The sequence below is a fragment of the Limanda limanda genome, chromosome 10 (genome assembly GCF_963576545.1).
Source record: "Limanda limanda chromosome 10, fLimLim1.1, whole genome shotgun sequence".
NCBI classification, from domain to species: Eukaryota; Metazoa; Chordata; class Actinopteri; order Pleuronectiformes; family Pleuronectidae; genus Limanda; species Limanda limanda.
The window spans coordinates 13,617,351-13,634,594 of NC_083645.1; the positions used below are offsets into that span (position 1 = coordinate 13,617,351).

At 42.9% G+C, this 17,244-nt stretch overlaps 2 protein-coding genes across 3 annotated transcripts in view; one reads left to right on the forward strand and one right to left on the reverse strand.

Moving 5' to 3' along the window:
- macrod1 (mono-ADP ribosylhydrolase 1) overlaps window positions 1–17,244 on the forward strand; it is a 111,013-nt gene that overhangs the window by 20,875 nt on the left and 72,894 nt on the right. The window lies entirely within an intron of this gene.
- Window positions 2,287–4,491, reverse strand: flrt1b (fibronectin leucine rich transmembrane protein 1b). Its single transcript, XM_061079881.1, has one exon. The coding sequence runs from the start codon at window positions 4,483–4,485 to the stop codon at window positions 2,287–2,289; it is 2,199 nt and encodes a 732-aa protein (XP_060935864.1). The 5' UTR covers window positions 4,486–4,491.

The window sequence follows — 17,244 nt, forward strand, 5'->3', positions numbered from 1 at the left end:
TAGCTAGGTAGTGTGTTTACGTTGAACTACACTGTGAAGCGATCAGGCTGTGATCCCTGTTATAATACAACGGTATCGATGCTGTGCCCAGACCGAACATGACGACCACAGTCAACCAAAGTAATCTATCTCCCAGAATGCACCACATCAGGTCTGAAATTTCAATTGTTACTCTAATTAAGAATTAAAATACCCTGTTTTAAGATGGTATACAATGAGATAATTTTGTAGAACTGCAATCAATAATCTGGTCTTTTAATTGTCAAGAAATTGTGAAGAAACATTTCCTTTAAAACTGCCCCAGACATTTTCTTATTCACAAGAAAAGTAGAAAATACTCTCAATTAAGACGGTGAAACAAGTTTTTTATTTTTTGCTTAGAAAATGATTGTTGCAGATTCAATTTATATTGATTCAAAATAAACAGGCAAAGCTACTTTATGACAACACAGGAGTTTAAACAGATGTTTACATCATTGTGATGAAGTTATAAAATTTGTCATTTGGTCTTTATTTTTTTCCAAAAGCATCATGGTCATTTGAGCTATACTCAGTTATTCATTTAATAATATCCACGTCCAGTAATCCTCTATGTATATACATGTTGTCTAATCATAACCTCTTGTATGCAGATTTATTTTTCTAATACCAATAAAAATGTTAATAAGATTGAAATTAATTATTTGTATGTGTAATTTTGAGCCAAAAGACCACAGTAGTTCTGATTTCCACCAAGAGATTTTAAGCTGCTAAAACATTTTTCTTCAAGCCTCTAGATGATAATGGGTTACTATTATAAGACTTTTTATTTCTCTGTCTTCATTTGCAAATGTAATTTAATAATGAGACCAGTCCACAAGAGAAACTGGGAACATGCTGTACCTTTTAAACATTCTGAGGGAGGTCTTTTACAGCCGCTCTTCACAAGCTTGTCATTTTTCCTACGGTGTTGACATTTCTTTTGTGTTTTGCTCTGATTTTCAGATTTTTGAGTAAAGGGTGTAAACGTCCATGTTTTGATGATGGAACGTGTTACATAAGGTGAAAGCTCAGGTATAATTATTTGAGTCTTTGACTTGTTATGATAATGATCACTCACTGGAAGCTGAAACTTCAGTCTTGGAAAGAAGTGTGCAGCCTGTTATCAATTTTTTTTTGCTGAGTGCAGTCGTGGATACACTGTGGGTAGAACTTGAACCATTTTTTTGGGTTGATGATGTTACATTACTCCAGTTGTCACCCCTCTGCTTTGCCCCGCCCGCACGCTTCTCGATCCCCCATCCTCTTTTCCTTTTGTGTGCTTTTTTACCTCCTGCCGCTGCATTTGTCACACGTCCTGCTTTTTACTTATTTGCCTTTTTCTCCACTTTTCTGTCCTCACTCTCTGCCTTGAGCCAACACACCTTTCTGAGCCCAAACCGGCATCCTTCTCTTTCCCCCTTGTCTTCTTTCATGTTCTCCCCCTCCATCCATCAATCCATTTATCACCCCCTCTCTGACTCTCTCTCTCACTCTCTCCCTCTCATTAGTCTCCCCATGCTGTGGTTTGTGTCTCCAGTCTCTGTCAGGACTGTTATCACTTCTGTCAGCTCCCTTAGAGAGAACAAAGTCGTCCTCTGCTAACGGCAGACATGAGAGAAATAAAAGGAAAGAATCTCAGCCAAAAAAAAGGGGCAGAAAGGAGAACAAATTAAAAAGCAGGGGAGTAAAACATGGGAACGGAGGGGGATAGAAACACATCTTTTCATGTCAACCATGATGCATTGTCATCTGTGGGTTATAACAACCATTGAATTCTCCCTCTGTTATCCTTTTTATCTATACAGCACAGAGCTTACAGTTGGTAGGGAGATACGAGAGCTATCGCTATACACATCAAGTGCCTTTTCCTCATATAATAAATATATCTCCTGCTAAATCAACTAAGCCTACTATATCAACCTCAAATAAGTTACTGTGTAATATTATGAGCTTAGAAGACACTGAGATATCCAAAAGAGAAAACGTAACCATTCATAACTATAAGTAGAGCTGAAAAGGCCTACCGTATATTGTTGTATACAGTAGCAGAATATAGCAGGACAGTTATTTCTGTCACTCAATAGCAATGCCCAATCAGCATTGCTAAAATCAGGCTTTTCTACTTAACAAACCAATCAGAATTGAACCAGCAGAGGCACAGAGGGTACTTTTTGGAAACCAAGGACAAAATGGCCAATAGCCAAGGGTCGTCATCCTAAATGGGACCTCTGGCATACATGGCTTAGGGACAGTGTCCCTGTATCTTCACGTGTAGGCATAATCTATGTCGGGGATACCCCCATCTCTGTAGCCACGGTTGGTGCCATAAGTGACATGATGGTGGCTGGTTTGGCTGAGAATGGTGCCATTTAGGCTGCCCGCCCCGTGGGTGCTCCGGTAGGTCCCGTTAGCTTGGGAGGAAGAAGAAGAGGAGGGGAAAATGGTGTGGATATAGGTGACATCCTCCAGCTTCGGTTGCAGTGGCTGATGGGCCATAGTTGTCATCTGAAACCCTGGAGGAGGGGCCCTGATCTCTAAAATGGAAGTGTCTTTCTTGGTGCCCGATTCTACATAGTCATCATAAGTTTTTCCACCTCGGCCCCTGCTGTATGAGCCCGAGTCCCCGGACATGTAACCTGCCCTCTGTCCATACCAGCAAAAGATGCCAAATATCAACAACAGGCTTACCAATGCTGTAGCACCCCCTATGATCCCAGCTAATGGCAGGGCTGTTATCTCTGAGTCCTGGCCATCTTTATCTGACCCCTCCCCTCCTGAGCTAATCAGAGCAGCTCCAGTCTCTATTTGAGCACAGGCAGGGGATGAGTCTTTACTGTCCGTGTCCATGCTGCCAGATCGCGATGAACCCATGCTAGAACCCCCAAAGGAGTGCTCCTGTCGTAGTGGCAGCAGGCAGATGAGGTAATGTGAATGTGGGCTGAGCTGGTTAAGGAGGTACTGTGTCCTCTCCCCAGGAACCAAAGTCTCCGTTATTGAACCAAGAGATGCACTGCTACCCAATCTCAGCCACGACAAGCGGAAGGAGGGTACTGGTTGTGGACACAGCCAACTGACCAGTACACTGTCTGAAGAGAGAGGTTTTACAGTCAGCTCCAAGGCCTCTCCAGATATATGTCCTCCTTCACTGGGAGGCAGAGGCATAACAATGCCCGGCCGCCTGGCTCGCAGGGTAAAGAGGGAACCTTGTGTGGAGACCAACAGAGAGGAAGTGGTGGTGCTGCCATGTGGATCTGAAGCCACTGCTTGGCCACCTCCAACACCGTCTTCACTTCCTCCATCTTTTTCTGCTGGGTTCACCCCGACTCCAGTGCTGGGACCAACAGGAGGGCCTTCACACTGCTCCATCAGGTCAGTTAGGTCTCGCAAGAGCTGGCCCCTTACAGGCTCAGGCCCTTGACAGCTCAGACCTCTGACTGTCACTCCTGCCCCCCGGCTGTGCAGCCAGGCGTTTAGCCAGCGAAGGTTGCACCCACAGTACCAGGGGTTTCCTCGCACTAGTAGCATCTCAAGGCTTTCTGTGTCCTTCAGTAGTCCTCGGGGGAGACTGGTCAGATTGTTTCCTGACAGGTCAAGCCTCTGTAGCCGCCGCATCCCATCAAGTGTCCCCCTTGGTATGTGGGTCATTCCATTGTCTTGCAAATGGAGTTTTATCAGGTGAGCTGAAGGCAGTTTGACAGGTGGTGACTGCAGGGCATTCCTGACCAGCGACAGCTCAGTCAGGTTGGAGAGACGGGAAAACGTGTCATCTGCAATGCGTGTGTTGGCCAACAGGTTCCCATCCAGGACTAAGCGCCGCAGTGAGGAGAGCCCCCGGAAGGCATGTGTGGGTATGGTGTTGATTCTGTTGTCATCAAGTCGCAACTCTTCCAAGGAAGCTGGCATGCCCGCAGGGATGCTTGACAGGTGGTTTCGAGACAGAAACAGCAGTCGAAGCCGTGGAGTCCCCGAAAAAGCTCTCTCCTGGATGCTAACCGTAGATATAGAGTTATCATCCAGGTGTAAACGTTCTAGCAATGGTAATTTGGCCAAACTTGACCGCGGTAACGTTCGTATATTATTATCCTGCAAATGGAGCTCTCGTAATGAAGGCGGGAGGTGTAAAGGGAATTCATCTAATTGGTTAGCATACAGGTAAATCACTCGTATGGAATTACTACGTTCCAGTGAGGGAGGCAGTCCGGCATTACTCAGCCGGTTGCTCTGCAAGTAGAGGATGGCAGCTGTTAACGGTAGTGGAGGAATTAGGCTGAGGCCACGGTCGTTGCAGTAGACAAAACCCTCATCACAGCGGCACACTGAGGGACAAACAATGCCCTCATCTCCCTCGCCCGTCTCCATGGCAATTGCCGCTGCCGCCAGTTCCAGCACCTCAGCCAATAAGGTGAGGCACAGGAGAAGCAGAAAGAGCCAGTCGCGGAGCTCAGCAAGACTCTCAGCTGCCATGTTGGTACACAGCTCCTGATTGAAAGAGAAGAAATCAGTAGGTGTATTAAAAATGGTGCAAAGGCTGTAATTCAAAGAGGCATCTCTACATTCAACAGAGAAAGTAGAAAGAGCTGTTGGTAAAATAATGATTTAGACGAACCACACAGTTAACCCTTCCTCAAAATAACTTCTTGATAACTATTGGACATGCTGTTAAAAGTAGTTATTATTATCTCTAAAATCTAAAAGATTCGTGGATTGAAAAGTCAGATGTAATTTAGACGGCCTGTCCACTATTATATGGGTCAGAGCGACCAAGCAGAAGACAAACGGACATATCGAGGCAGAGTGCGATGAGGGGTGAAATAAGTGGGCAAGAAAGATTACAAGAATGAGAGGAGGCAAACGGACAACAGAGATGGAGAAAATTGGACAGTGACAGTTGCAGAGAGTGAAATAAGTGAGGAAGATTTTTCCCCCAGATATTAACTGAAATTGAGTGAGTGACATGAAACTAAAATGAAGGGGAGATCGGGGGAAGGAAATCAGATTAATTGTCCACAGTGCTGTTGATAACATCGAAGACAACAGAAGCACTAAACTTGTTATGACTGCACTACAGTTAACCACACTTAACTGCACTACAGTTATTAATATATAACATAAGTAATGTGTAAGGAGATATAGAAAAAGCAACTGATTGTACATATATTGGGTTGTGACCAAATCACACACAGAAATGCACATAAAAATCAGTAAATATACAAAGCACACAGCTTTCTCATACAGAACAGTCTCACTACAAGCTGACATGTATAATGCATGTTTTGTCTTGGTTGTTATTGTTCGTGAATTTCTATAAATTATTCACAGCAGTGGTCCTGAAATCCCCAGAAATGTTTTAGCGAGATGTTTTACAGAGAAACATTTTTCTGCAACATTAATATGTTCCTCTGTCGATGTTTTGTGACGAATTTCTGACACCAACATCAATAACAAAAATTTACAATTCAGCTAAAATGATCCCTGTGCACTCGCATACACTGAACATTATTTATAGAATATGAATAATATACAGTGGTGAAAGTTGTGGAAATTACATTGTGCCACACTCTTGTTTGAACTCTTTCTTCTGAGTTGCCTGAGGCAGGAAAATGTGCCCTGACATGAAATGCCTGACATGATTTGACAGCACATTTGATAAACAAATTCTCTAAAGGCAAGTATTTTTTTCTCCCCCTCTGTACATGCAGGCATGTGTGTGTGTGCGTGTGAGTTCATATGTGCACCCAGTGCTAGATGCAAAACGCCCCTTGGCTGTAGTCAAAATCCATGCAAAGCAAAATAAGAGATGGCAACAATAGAAGAGATGGAAGGAGTGGGGCAGGGGAGAGGGAGGGATGGTGGCGAGGAGACAGATGGAGTGTTGGACAGTCCGTCAGAGGAGGAGAGGGGAAATGAGTTCCTGGCAATGAAGGCTCAAGTCAGTATCAGCTGAGTTTGCTGCAAAAAGAAAAATGGTTCCAGAGATTGGTCGGGTGTTGTTCTTTTCCTTTAAGATATGTGTAAAAATAGCTACACTTTCTGTACCTGTGTGTGTATGTGAAACAAGATCTGTATCAACAGCCACCGGCTCCTGTCTCAGCATGACACGGGCACTGTTTGATATGGGTGACAAGGAGGGTGCCACACAATTTGGCATGGACCCAGAATATTTCTCTGGTTTGTTAATAGTATTTTTCTTAGCTTAGATATGACTATTTAAAGCAGTCCCAGCTTTTGAGATACAGAAAAAGTGAGGAGGAGGAACATATGCACACAAGAGGGAGTGTCAAGGTAGGAGCAGAGACCATATTGGGAAATGCTCCATGAATATCAACGGGCATATGCTTCCGTGCCACAGTTTCCCTGGTTTCCTTTCATAAATATCCTCTTGGCACAAACCTTTTATGTGTGTTTTTGCCCACATGCCAAAGTCTCCTATCGACACATCCTCTTAATGATCCTCTATCTTCTCCGCTTCCTGGCCCGTTCTCTCATTCTTTCCAACTGTCGTTCTCCTTCTCTAACGCTGCGCTCCTCTTTCGGCACCTTTATTTTTAATGCCATCTACCTCTCCACATACGCCGTGTAGTCATCCTCCTTTTCTCCTCCCCGTCTCCAACAATTTTGAATCCTCTGATTTCCTCTTAAGTCGTTCATGACTCCTGTACACTAGATTTGATCAATCAGCTGTGTTTCTGTCCTCCTCTCTTTTCCTCTCCTCTCTCCTTTTCATTTAGATGCAGCAGATCCCCCTCTCCAACCCACTTCTCTATTTTACCTCCCACTCCCTCTTGGCCTCAGTGTTCTTGCATCGCATTCCCCTTCCTCTTCCATTTGTGGTCCCCCCTGCCATAAAAAAAACCCAAACATTTCAATCATGGAAAAAAAAGGCTTTGTTGCAGAATAGAGCCTGTGTGTGTGTTTGTTCCTATTGTGTAGCTGACAGCAAAGTAGAAGTGTGGTTTTCTTCATTGCAGTGAATGCAGGGGATGCGTGTGTGTGTGTGTGTGTGTAAAAGGTGTATTGCAGAGGGCTTGCTAACCTGCTCAGTCTCTGTGCCTTTCACGTCCGCCGCTGCAGTTTTGTTTTTTCTGAATCAAGGTTTAGCGTGAGTGTGTCTGTATGTGTGATGGAGGACGTCGCTCTGGATCTCTGTGTGTAAGCTCAGATTCTTTGAATTGTTCAGAAGTGTCGCCTCGTTCCTTCGGGCCGTTGAATCTTCCTCAGCTTGGGTGAATGATGATAGGGATGATGATAGCCTGTACTCCAGGGCTCCGCCAGCAGCGACACCAGCATGGCTCAAAGCCGCCTCGGCACCCCCATTTGTGTTTGAGTGTCCTGCTGCCAAGCTCCCTCTCTCTCTGGGTAAATTTTTTTTTTCTTTTTTGGTAAGGGGTTTTTATGCCTGCCAACTCAAGTCATCTTCAATGGGTGTCCAGGGGCCTAATTCTGAAGCAACTCCTCCACACCCAAATGCTACAGTCTGGCAGACAGCCAGAAGATGGTTGGGGGCTCAAGGGTCCTTCTTCGAAGTCAAAAGTAATCCTGGATATTCATGCAATCAGTGGGTCATGCAAAAATCGGGTTGTGTCGTTCTACGCTTGCTTTGAATTGCCAGGTCCTGGTCTTAATTAATGAGCAGTGGGATGAGAGTACGTGGGGCTTCCAGTGCTCACAAAAATCCAGTAAAAAGGTCTTTAGGAAAATTTGATCCGTTATTATTTGTTGTATTGTCACAATTACGACAACATCAATTTCACAGTTTGGTGATGTTAGTGAGCACGTGTGGAGGCTGTGATGGACAGGTTGACCTGATGCTGAATACAGACTGTAAGAGTTGGGCTCTTCTCCTCTGTTAAATGTTTGATCGCTTCTTTGTCACTTCAGACAGATGACGCAGCGAAGCCTAATGAGTGTTTACTGTCTGTAGTCCTCAGTTGCGCTGTGATGATCGTCGGTCACGTGGCTCGATGTGAAAAGTTCGCCCACAGATTAGTGAAGCTGGCTGCTGTCTGTTATGCTGAAGGTGGACGTCAGTGATGTTTGCTTCAGCAGGAAAGCTGGACGAGTGTCACCGAGCACCAACCTGGAAAAGAGAGAAGACAAGTACAGTCTTAGATTTGTCATTCAGGATTTGGAACGCATAGAAGATCAGCAGCACATAACAGCTACTAGAATTTGTATTTTTTTGGCTGCATACTTTCCAATAAAAGCTATGAATCTGTAAGAGGAATTATTGTATGTTTCACAATTTAAAATATAGATATAAACATGGCTTAGTAAACATACCTAAAACATTAGAGTTACTGAGGTGTATGAGCTCCAAATTTGAGAGGTTTGAAGAAATGTAAGAAAACTCGAATAGCTCAGAAACATCAACGTGTTTTTACTGCAAAAATATTCAAAAACTGTCTCAGCAGCTTACATGTGTTTAATGCTGAAATAAATCTCTACTGTTTCTGCAATAAGTGTCTGCATAAATGTCATGTCTCAGTTTGTTTTAACACCAGCTTTCTTTAAATGGCACCAAGACACAATCTTGGGGTTTCAACATTGACACAATATGGAATACTAAAAGGCACAGGCTAAATAATTATCCCCATCAGAATTGTTATACCGTTTAAAATAAAGTACCTTGTGTAAATATTCCTGAAGGTCAGTGCTGCATATGCGCACCACTAAGCTCCCAACGGACAAAAACCTCCCATTAAGGTGACTCCATGCTTTATATCTGTGTGTTTTTTTTGTTTTTTTTACTCGCACAAAGCTTTGGAGCTTTCATTAACCACTACGCGCTAAGTGCCTGTGTCTTGTTGCAAGATCTAACCCCCTAGTGAACGCTGGCTTTTGAAATATAAGGTTTTCATCAGGCATACTGAGTGTACAGAGACAGATTCATCAAGACCATTAACTGCACCGCTGCTCACATTCGTCTGTTCACTTCATCCCAGAGTAAGTAGACTACACAGCCAACTGGGAAATTATCATGCAGTTTGCTTAAACACAAATAGAGACAAATAAAGCTGTCCTCATTTTCATTTTCAAAGAACACATGCTGTAGCAAGAGGAGGAAGAGCTTGGTCAACAGGCTGACTGTGCTCGTGTGCATCCTTGAAGGGTATTTAAAAAGGTCGTAAATTGTTCAGCAAACATCCTAAATGCAAGTGTGTTTGTTTGTTTTAGGTGTTTTAACTGGTTCCACAAATGGACTGGACTCTGTTAAAGCGGGTACAGTTTAGAGGGGAAGTTATGTGGTTGCTGTGGTTTGAAGTTGGCAGCGTGTGTTGAGATAAATTGTCCTTTTAAAAAAAAAAAAAAACGGCTCCAGACTGATATCCAGTTTGTGGCATGGTAAACTGATTTATAAGTGCAGAGTGCGGCTAACATGCGAATTGGAAACAGCTCGACATGGAGGACAGAATGCTAAACAGACAATAGTTGCAAAATGCGCCGACATTGTGACTGACGCTTCAGGAGAAATTAGATAATGGTCTGCTCAAGGACAGTGTCGATGTATAGAGAGCTTTATTTTTACTGCCAGAGTTACATTATAAAGTGCTTCACCATTCCATTCATTTGTAATCCACTGACTGACGTCTAATACTTCAAAACGATTAAGGCCTCTTGTGTTAGTATTTTGGGCCAAAGCTTTTAAGTGGCTTCACATTCAAATCATAATTCAAATGAAGATTTTTAATGGGATGCCATCAGTCATGTATTAACAGTAGATGTCGCCTTTAATAACAGTGGCTGTCGCTTTAAAACATGTCCCTTTAATTGGTTGCAAAGTCTGGTCCAAAAAAGACCCTCTACACTCGCCACTAATCTTTACATACCGCAGGCAAAATGTCTGCCTGCGTCGGACAAGATGTGAATATTGAACATCAGCAGCATTTCCACAGCTCACTGCCATTGCCCATTAGTCATCAATATGTGAAGCTCTATCTGCCGAGTGTTGTGGCTGTCCTTAAAATGTTTTCTGATGGATTCTCAGAAGCAAGCATTGCTAGGGGGAGTGTGGTGAGGAGGAGGAAATTATGGAAGTATGAATCAAAGCAGGGATTTAGGACTCAAGTCATGTCGAAGAAGGTAACGACTGAAAAGTATGTTTAGCGCAGTTTTAATGAAGGTTACTGGCTCCTTTTAAGTCAGAAATGAATTTCAGCTCATTGTTGCAGCAGTTTTATCACCTCTCAAAGCAAATATCTCCCTTTATCGAACACCTGAACATCCAATACAGAGATTAGACGTACTTCAGAAAAAATGAAATGAAAACCTTGACACAAAGCCAGATGTCTTTCACTGGATCACAAAGAGCTTTGAGTGCTCTTTGAATTTATTGCATCTTTTATAAAAACTTACAACCATTTGATGGTAAAAAGGTGAAGTTTTTAAAAGATCACTGAGTAGAATATGTTGTAAAGTTGGGCATTAAGGCCCCAAAATTACAAAACTATAAGACCACATAATCAAAACTTAAGCCAAGACATGAGCAAACACTAAAGCTTGAACGTTAAGTACAACTATAATGGCTCTCAATTGAGTGCATACTTCCACCAGTCCCCTTTTGAACCACATTAAAATTCACTAGATTCAGATTTTTATTTGGATCTAATGGTGAAATGTGTCATTATTGCAGGTCTCCATATATCCTGTAGGACAGAGACACACACATAGTTAGGTAGTGTTAAATATCTCAGTATTTTCCATTAATTTGTTGAAACTTTTCCAACAATTCCAGGATCTTCACCTCTGCCAAGGACGTTATGTTTTCACTTCCACTCATGTGCAAGGTAGTTTGTTTGTTTATAGGCAAGGCTATGCAAAAACTAAAAGAAAGATTACCACAAACCTTGGTAGGGGTCAGGGGAGAATCTCTAACATTGTGCGATAGGGCGTTTGTCATAACAATAACAATTATTGGATCTTGATAAAATAATTCAGGCACATTTCAGGACACTGATTTAAAGTGTGTGAAACTTGCTGCAGCTTTGGTGGAGGTATGCGCTCTGTGTGCAATTATAGTTTCTTCTTACTATGAGTTTTTATACAACTCCCACACCGTTAGTGAGGAGGAGAAGCAGTATTAAAGAGAGCAGTCGCCACACTTTGGGCGGATGACCCATGCAGTGTTGAGGTCAAAAGCATTTCTCACTGACCCTCCACTGTGAGTCTTTTCTGTGTACTCGTTTTTTTTCTGCATAACAGGGAACTCAGGGAGCATTTCATTCCTCGAGGGGACAGAAATCACTCTGTTCTTGTGAGCCAGTCAATGACAACTGTGCATCCTGCAGGCACACTACAGTATGTGACTTTTACTGTGGCCTCAGTGCCACTCCAAATGCTTTCCCTGTTCTGTTTTCCTCTTTCTGTTGTACAATATCTATTAAATATTAAGCTTTTTTTATATTTTTGCTTGATGAGGAGACCGGTAGAGGAGGCTGGTAGTTAGACAACTGAATAAACTGAGAGTATTAGAAGAAAAACCAAGATGAAAAAAATGTAAAACATCAGAGCTACAAAAGAACGCACTATAGCGATAACACAGATGTTGTACTTACAGATTTACAGATGGAGGTAATACATGTACAGAAGTGTGGTGAGAGCATGTTAGGAATCTACTTGAACAGTTTAAAGATGAAAGAAAGATACTCTGAGGAGACTGGTACTACACATGCATACATCTTTGCTCTGACAGAAGGAAATGATGCGAATGAGACTAAGAACCATCCATGAGTGGATACTCGAGTGTTTCTGACAATTTCATCAAGAGTGAGAGGAGGGAGAAATTAAATCTTTTGTTCTTTCAAAGTCTCCTCCAGCTGACCTTCTATCTGCTTTATCACAAATTTGAAACCCTGTAGAGGGTGATGGCAGGACATTGACAGATTTCCATTGCCATCCCACCCCCTTGCCTCCATCATGCTCTTTCAGAATAATTCACCAAATGGAAAAGCACAGAGAAGTGACAGCTGTGATATTTGGCAGCGCGCTCACTCCGTGCACTGTAGGGAGCTAGGAGCTAGGAAGTGAGGGAGTAGGAGCTAGGGATTAATAGTTGCGGGGCTGGGGACCAAAGTCTGAGTACTTTGTAATCATGTGGCTGCCTAACCCCAGTGTTAGTGAGGTTGATGAGCATGCGTCCCTGCTGACACACACTCTCCCTGCATCCACTCTGCTGAATATTAATATGGAGCAGAGCATTCCTCCGAGCCCCATTGTTAGACGGCCCTATTGTTCTCCGCTGGCCTTTGCCTCAGTGCGTGTGCATGTGTGTGTTTAGTATTAAGGCGTAAGTTGGTCTACATTGTGTGCTTATGCATATTATGCCCGTGTCTTCATCGCGTGTGTGTGTCGGCAGCAGCAGAGCAGCAGTTATAGTGGCAGTGAGGGAGATGAGGGGTGTGTTTTGCGGCCCACCATGGCCCATAAAGGCAACTGGCCTGAGAACACTTGGACCCGCCATCAGGGCCAAACATTGGCAATTATTTCACCGAGAGGCACTATCTGTAAAATGAACACTCTCATTAAAATCGCAAGGAGTGTGCACATGCAGCCGTGTTTGTGCGGAGGGGGCACACATGTACGCCCACACAAGTCAATTTAGAGGCCCGGCAAATATATGGCAGCACAAACGCTTGTCTTTCAATCCAAGTGTAATGTGCTGTTTATGATGTTTGACTGTAGATTGTGTGCTTGTGGATGTGTGTATTTACACATTTCCTTGTGTACTGTATGTGAGCACATCTGTGACTGAGAGCGTGTGCACATCTGTGTTTGTGTGGACGTGCATATGTATCTGTATGGATTTATGCGTGTGTGTGTGTCTGAGTGTGACTGTTTAACTACCCCGCACACGTAACCTCCCCATCTCTGCCTCCCTGTTTCTCATTTACTGAGCCAGAGCCAGAGAGAAGGAGTGTGGGGAAACAAGAAAACAAGAGAGAGAGATAGAGGGATAGAGAGAGGTTTATACAGGAAAAATGAAGTGAGGCTGGAGTAACAGGGGAGAGAGGAGAGACGGCAGAGAGGAGGGAAAGATAGAGAGGCAAAGGCGAGGGGGGGGGGTGCAGAAAGAGGCGGAGGAGGAGGCAGCAGATTTATGAAGCCATTGGAATGTGATTTGGAGGCAGAAATTACTGTCAGACTGAGCAAGGTTTAAAGTCAGTGAAGCCTGAATCCAGGGTTCGCCTCTGTGTGCGCGTTTTGTGTCTGTGTGGCAAGTATCACAGACAAATGGAAAGCAAATGTGATGCAGGATAATGCCACTGAAGCTCTGCAGTTACTTGTCATACACACTGAACGCCATGTATGTGTGTGTGCGCGCACATTTTTAGTGCTCCATGCATGAGTGACGTGAGCACTTGGCATAAGAACATAACCCAGCATTCATATTTAACAGCTCATAATTCATCTATGCTTGAAGACACACACGCACGCACGCACGCACGCACGCACGCACGCTTGCACACGGATGGTCGCGGGCACTGAATTCTTGTCAGGCTCTGAAGGCCATGACTCCGGCAGAATCAGTCGCGGGTGTTGGCGTGGACAGAAGATGGAGGGTGGGGGAAGGAGGGGGTAGCAGAAAGGGGAGAGAAAAAGACAGAGAGAGAGTGTCAAGGATACACAGAGAGAAAGGTAGAGGTGGGAAATGAAAAAGAGAGGGAGAGACTGGAAAGAGGGGCAAAAAGAAGAGGGAGAGGATGTGACTAGCTTTCTAACACAGCTACACACAGCTTCCATTTAGCATGAGAGGGAGGTGCATAGACGGGGAGAGATGAGGAAAGCGACAGAGCAGGGATAATCAGCAGAGATCTGAAGGGAGGGGAAGGCTCGATACCGTGTTTTTTTCAATCACTTCCAGCATCACTTTGACACTGGGCTTTAACACGCACTCACAGACACACTGGGGGTTGGTTTTTCTGGTCATTTTTACAGTTAAAACATCGCTTCGTTTTATTTATTTTTTTGTCAATTAATTGCAACAGTCTGACTCAATACTGTTTGACCTTTCTAACCCGTTTCAAAGCCCATTTGTCACTTATGTCCATAAGCAGCTGGCCACTGTGGATTTTGAGAAACCTTAATCAAACTGGAGTAAATAGTCGATGTGTTTGGGGGTTATTTTCAGTAAGGCATTGATACACATTTGAACTTGAGATTATTTAAGGCGGCAGGACAGTCAGTGTATGTTTCACTGATTAAAAATAGACTAGAGTCACCCATACATGGACCCAAGTGTTTGCCAAGTGCCGGCAGATTTGCCATAATACTATATAATTTGTACCATAATATTAATGTTATTTAACTCTATCCTGAGAAGCCTACTGCTCAGTCTCTGTCCACCCAGGTATTCGGTGAAGATCGGCTACCATATTATCTGACCATCACTTTAACCAAAGAATGAATGAGAATTGAGTGCATATCTCAGCCAAGGCCCAACTCCCCCCTTTTGAAACACATTTAAATTCACTAGATTCAGATTTTCCACTCACTCATAAATATCAGTCCCGAGTTTTTTTTCTCCTAAGATCTAGGGCTATATGACTTCAAATCAATATTACGATTATTTCAAACTTTTACCTCGATAATGATTAATGCCTTGATAAACAGAGTGTTGCTTCTTCTGTAGCAATGAAGTTAAAACAAAGCCTTGCATCACAATCTGCAGAAGACCTTTACTGATGAAAAACAAAGCCCCCTTGGTGGAGTTAACAATTGCCAATCAGTTGGAGAGTGTGCACCAAATGCACCAAATTACCTGCTTTGAGCCGTCAGACTGATTGTGTGCCGCCTGTATGTCAAAGACAAAATAGGAAATATATAATTTGTCCGATGTCTTCCCTAACTTATTCCTGCTCTCAGTTCAGAAATGGCTTCCTCTGCAAAACATGGCATTTGAAATGGATGATTGGCTGTAGGTGCCTGTCCCAGATCATTTATAGGATGACATGTGGACACTCATCCTGCCTGAACTTGAGCTGCTTACTGCTTCATCCAGATTTAGAGCCAAAAAGAAAGAAAAAAAATCATGCACAAAAGGCTATACAACACTCCTTCGGTAAATTGAGCATTAATCTGCTCCTGATGCTCAGACACTCGCACATGCAAGTGCAGTGTCTTAGCACAGCAGTAAAGTAACTTTTAAGTGGCAGTGATGAATCAATGTTCTTCACTTTTGTCTCGCATTTGATCCATTTGATGGATTTTCTTTAGGTTTCAACGAGCTGGTAAAAAATAATCCACAGTGAAATATTATTCTCTAGAGCTATTTGCAGCTAAGGACTAAAATCCCTTGAACAGGTTTACATATGATCAGATTTATCGAATCAGATGACAAAAATCTGTGTATTGTGACTTTTTAGTTTGGTCAATCTCCCGTCCATTAACATGGAGGAGGCAGGATTTTTGACATAAACTGGAGCCAGCCACCAGGTAGTGATCAAGACTCTTTAGCGTCACTTCAAGACGTGGGATATTGTCCATTTTTATATACAGTCTATGGTTATCCCATACAATGCCACCTACTGACCAGCTGTTGTAAGTGTAACAGACATTTCTAATAACCAATATGGCTGACATACGACCAAAAACGCTGAACCATTCATGATAACCTTTGAGTCCCTCTATAGAAGGACACCCATGTAGATACAAAATAATTAATTCATATAATTTGTGATAAATTATAATCTGTAGCTCGCAGTGTTTTAACAAAAAACGATATTTTATGCCTATTTATTACATTTTATAAAAAAACTGTTAATGTCTTCATGTTTTGTGGTGTTCAGGTGCAGGTACGTGACAAAAAGGCCAAAAGAATAGATGACGGAATACCATCCGAGTTAAGTGAGGATGATGCTAGTGACAGGGATGATGAATGGCCGCCAGCAAAAGAAGCATTAACAAATACTGGTAATAGTGACACTGGAGCTGGGGGAGGAGAGGAAGCACTACACGACAGCGCTCAAGGACAAAAAGCAGAACTGTCTGGAAAGCAAAAAGACGACCGACCAGCTTGAGGGAGACCTGAAGGAGTGGAAAGTGAATATTTAGGGACAGAACCAATAGATTTCTTTATCGCTCTATTTCCTACTATTTATCTGATAAATGAAATGGTGCACAATACAATCTCGTATGCACTCCAGAATTGAAAAGAAAATCTGGCCTTGACAAAAGAGAAATTCGTAGGAAATAAAATAGACAAAAGTGGAATTTATAAGAACGAAAATGTAAAGGTCATCAGAGGAAGGTCCTTGTTTCGATTTGATAGAAAATTACATGGAAGAATAGAAATAAATGCACAGTTCAACGGGGGAGGCTGAGAGTGTCGAGGAGCTAAATGAGTGAAGAGTGAAGAGAGGAGTAGACAGAACAGTCAGAAGCAAATTTTACATTGCTTTAAACAAAATTATAATGTGTTAAAATATGTGAACGCTTTAGGTTACCGGGAATAAGATGCATATTATTTTTATAGTATTCACATAATATATAATTTATTTATTGGTGAAATTGCTAGAGATGAAAACTCAAATGCCTGTTGTCCACTAGAGTGCATGGATATGTGGAAAACCCTCAAATTTATTTTCCTGCCTAAAGAAGAATAAAAACACGTGAAATGCAAGCGAGGTTTTCATAATTCACGTATGAGAGGGTTAACGCCGTCTGTAACATTTTACGCAGATCTCTGCCTCAATGGTTTGTGCGCCACCAGGCTCGATCAGCAGCTGCTCCTCTAAAATGGATGCCTCTCACACACAAATACACACGCATGCAAAGTTCTGCAAATCTTTTCCATACAGAAATACACAGCGACACAGTCATCGCTTCTCTTATGTAAACTCACACACACCCGTACACACACACACACACACTTGTTCTAGTGCCTTCGACCTGTGAACTTGCAGTGACTTTCTCTCTTTGTCCCTGACACCACTGCACAGACACACTCACACACACACTGTTCTTTGTTCTTTTAGCCAGTGATAATGATAGCAACAGCATTATGCACAGTGACAACACTACCTCCCACTTATAAAGCAGTTCACACCATGGTGCAGTCTCTGCCTCTGTCAGCTCACAGTCACAAGAGTGTTGAGGTCAATTATCTCTGAATTTGCTTATACAGAAGGCCGTCACGTCCGACACCTCCTCTTCCTGCTCACTGTTCTTCTTTTTCTATTTTCATTCTGCTCTGTCTGCATCCTTTTTGCTATCATCCTCTATTTACCA

Coding starts and splice junctions, on each gene's coding strand:
- flrt1b (XM_061079881.1), bottom strand. CDS start 4,485: ATGGCAGCTGAGAGTCTTGCTGAGCTCCGCGACTGGCTCTTTCTGCTT.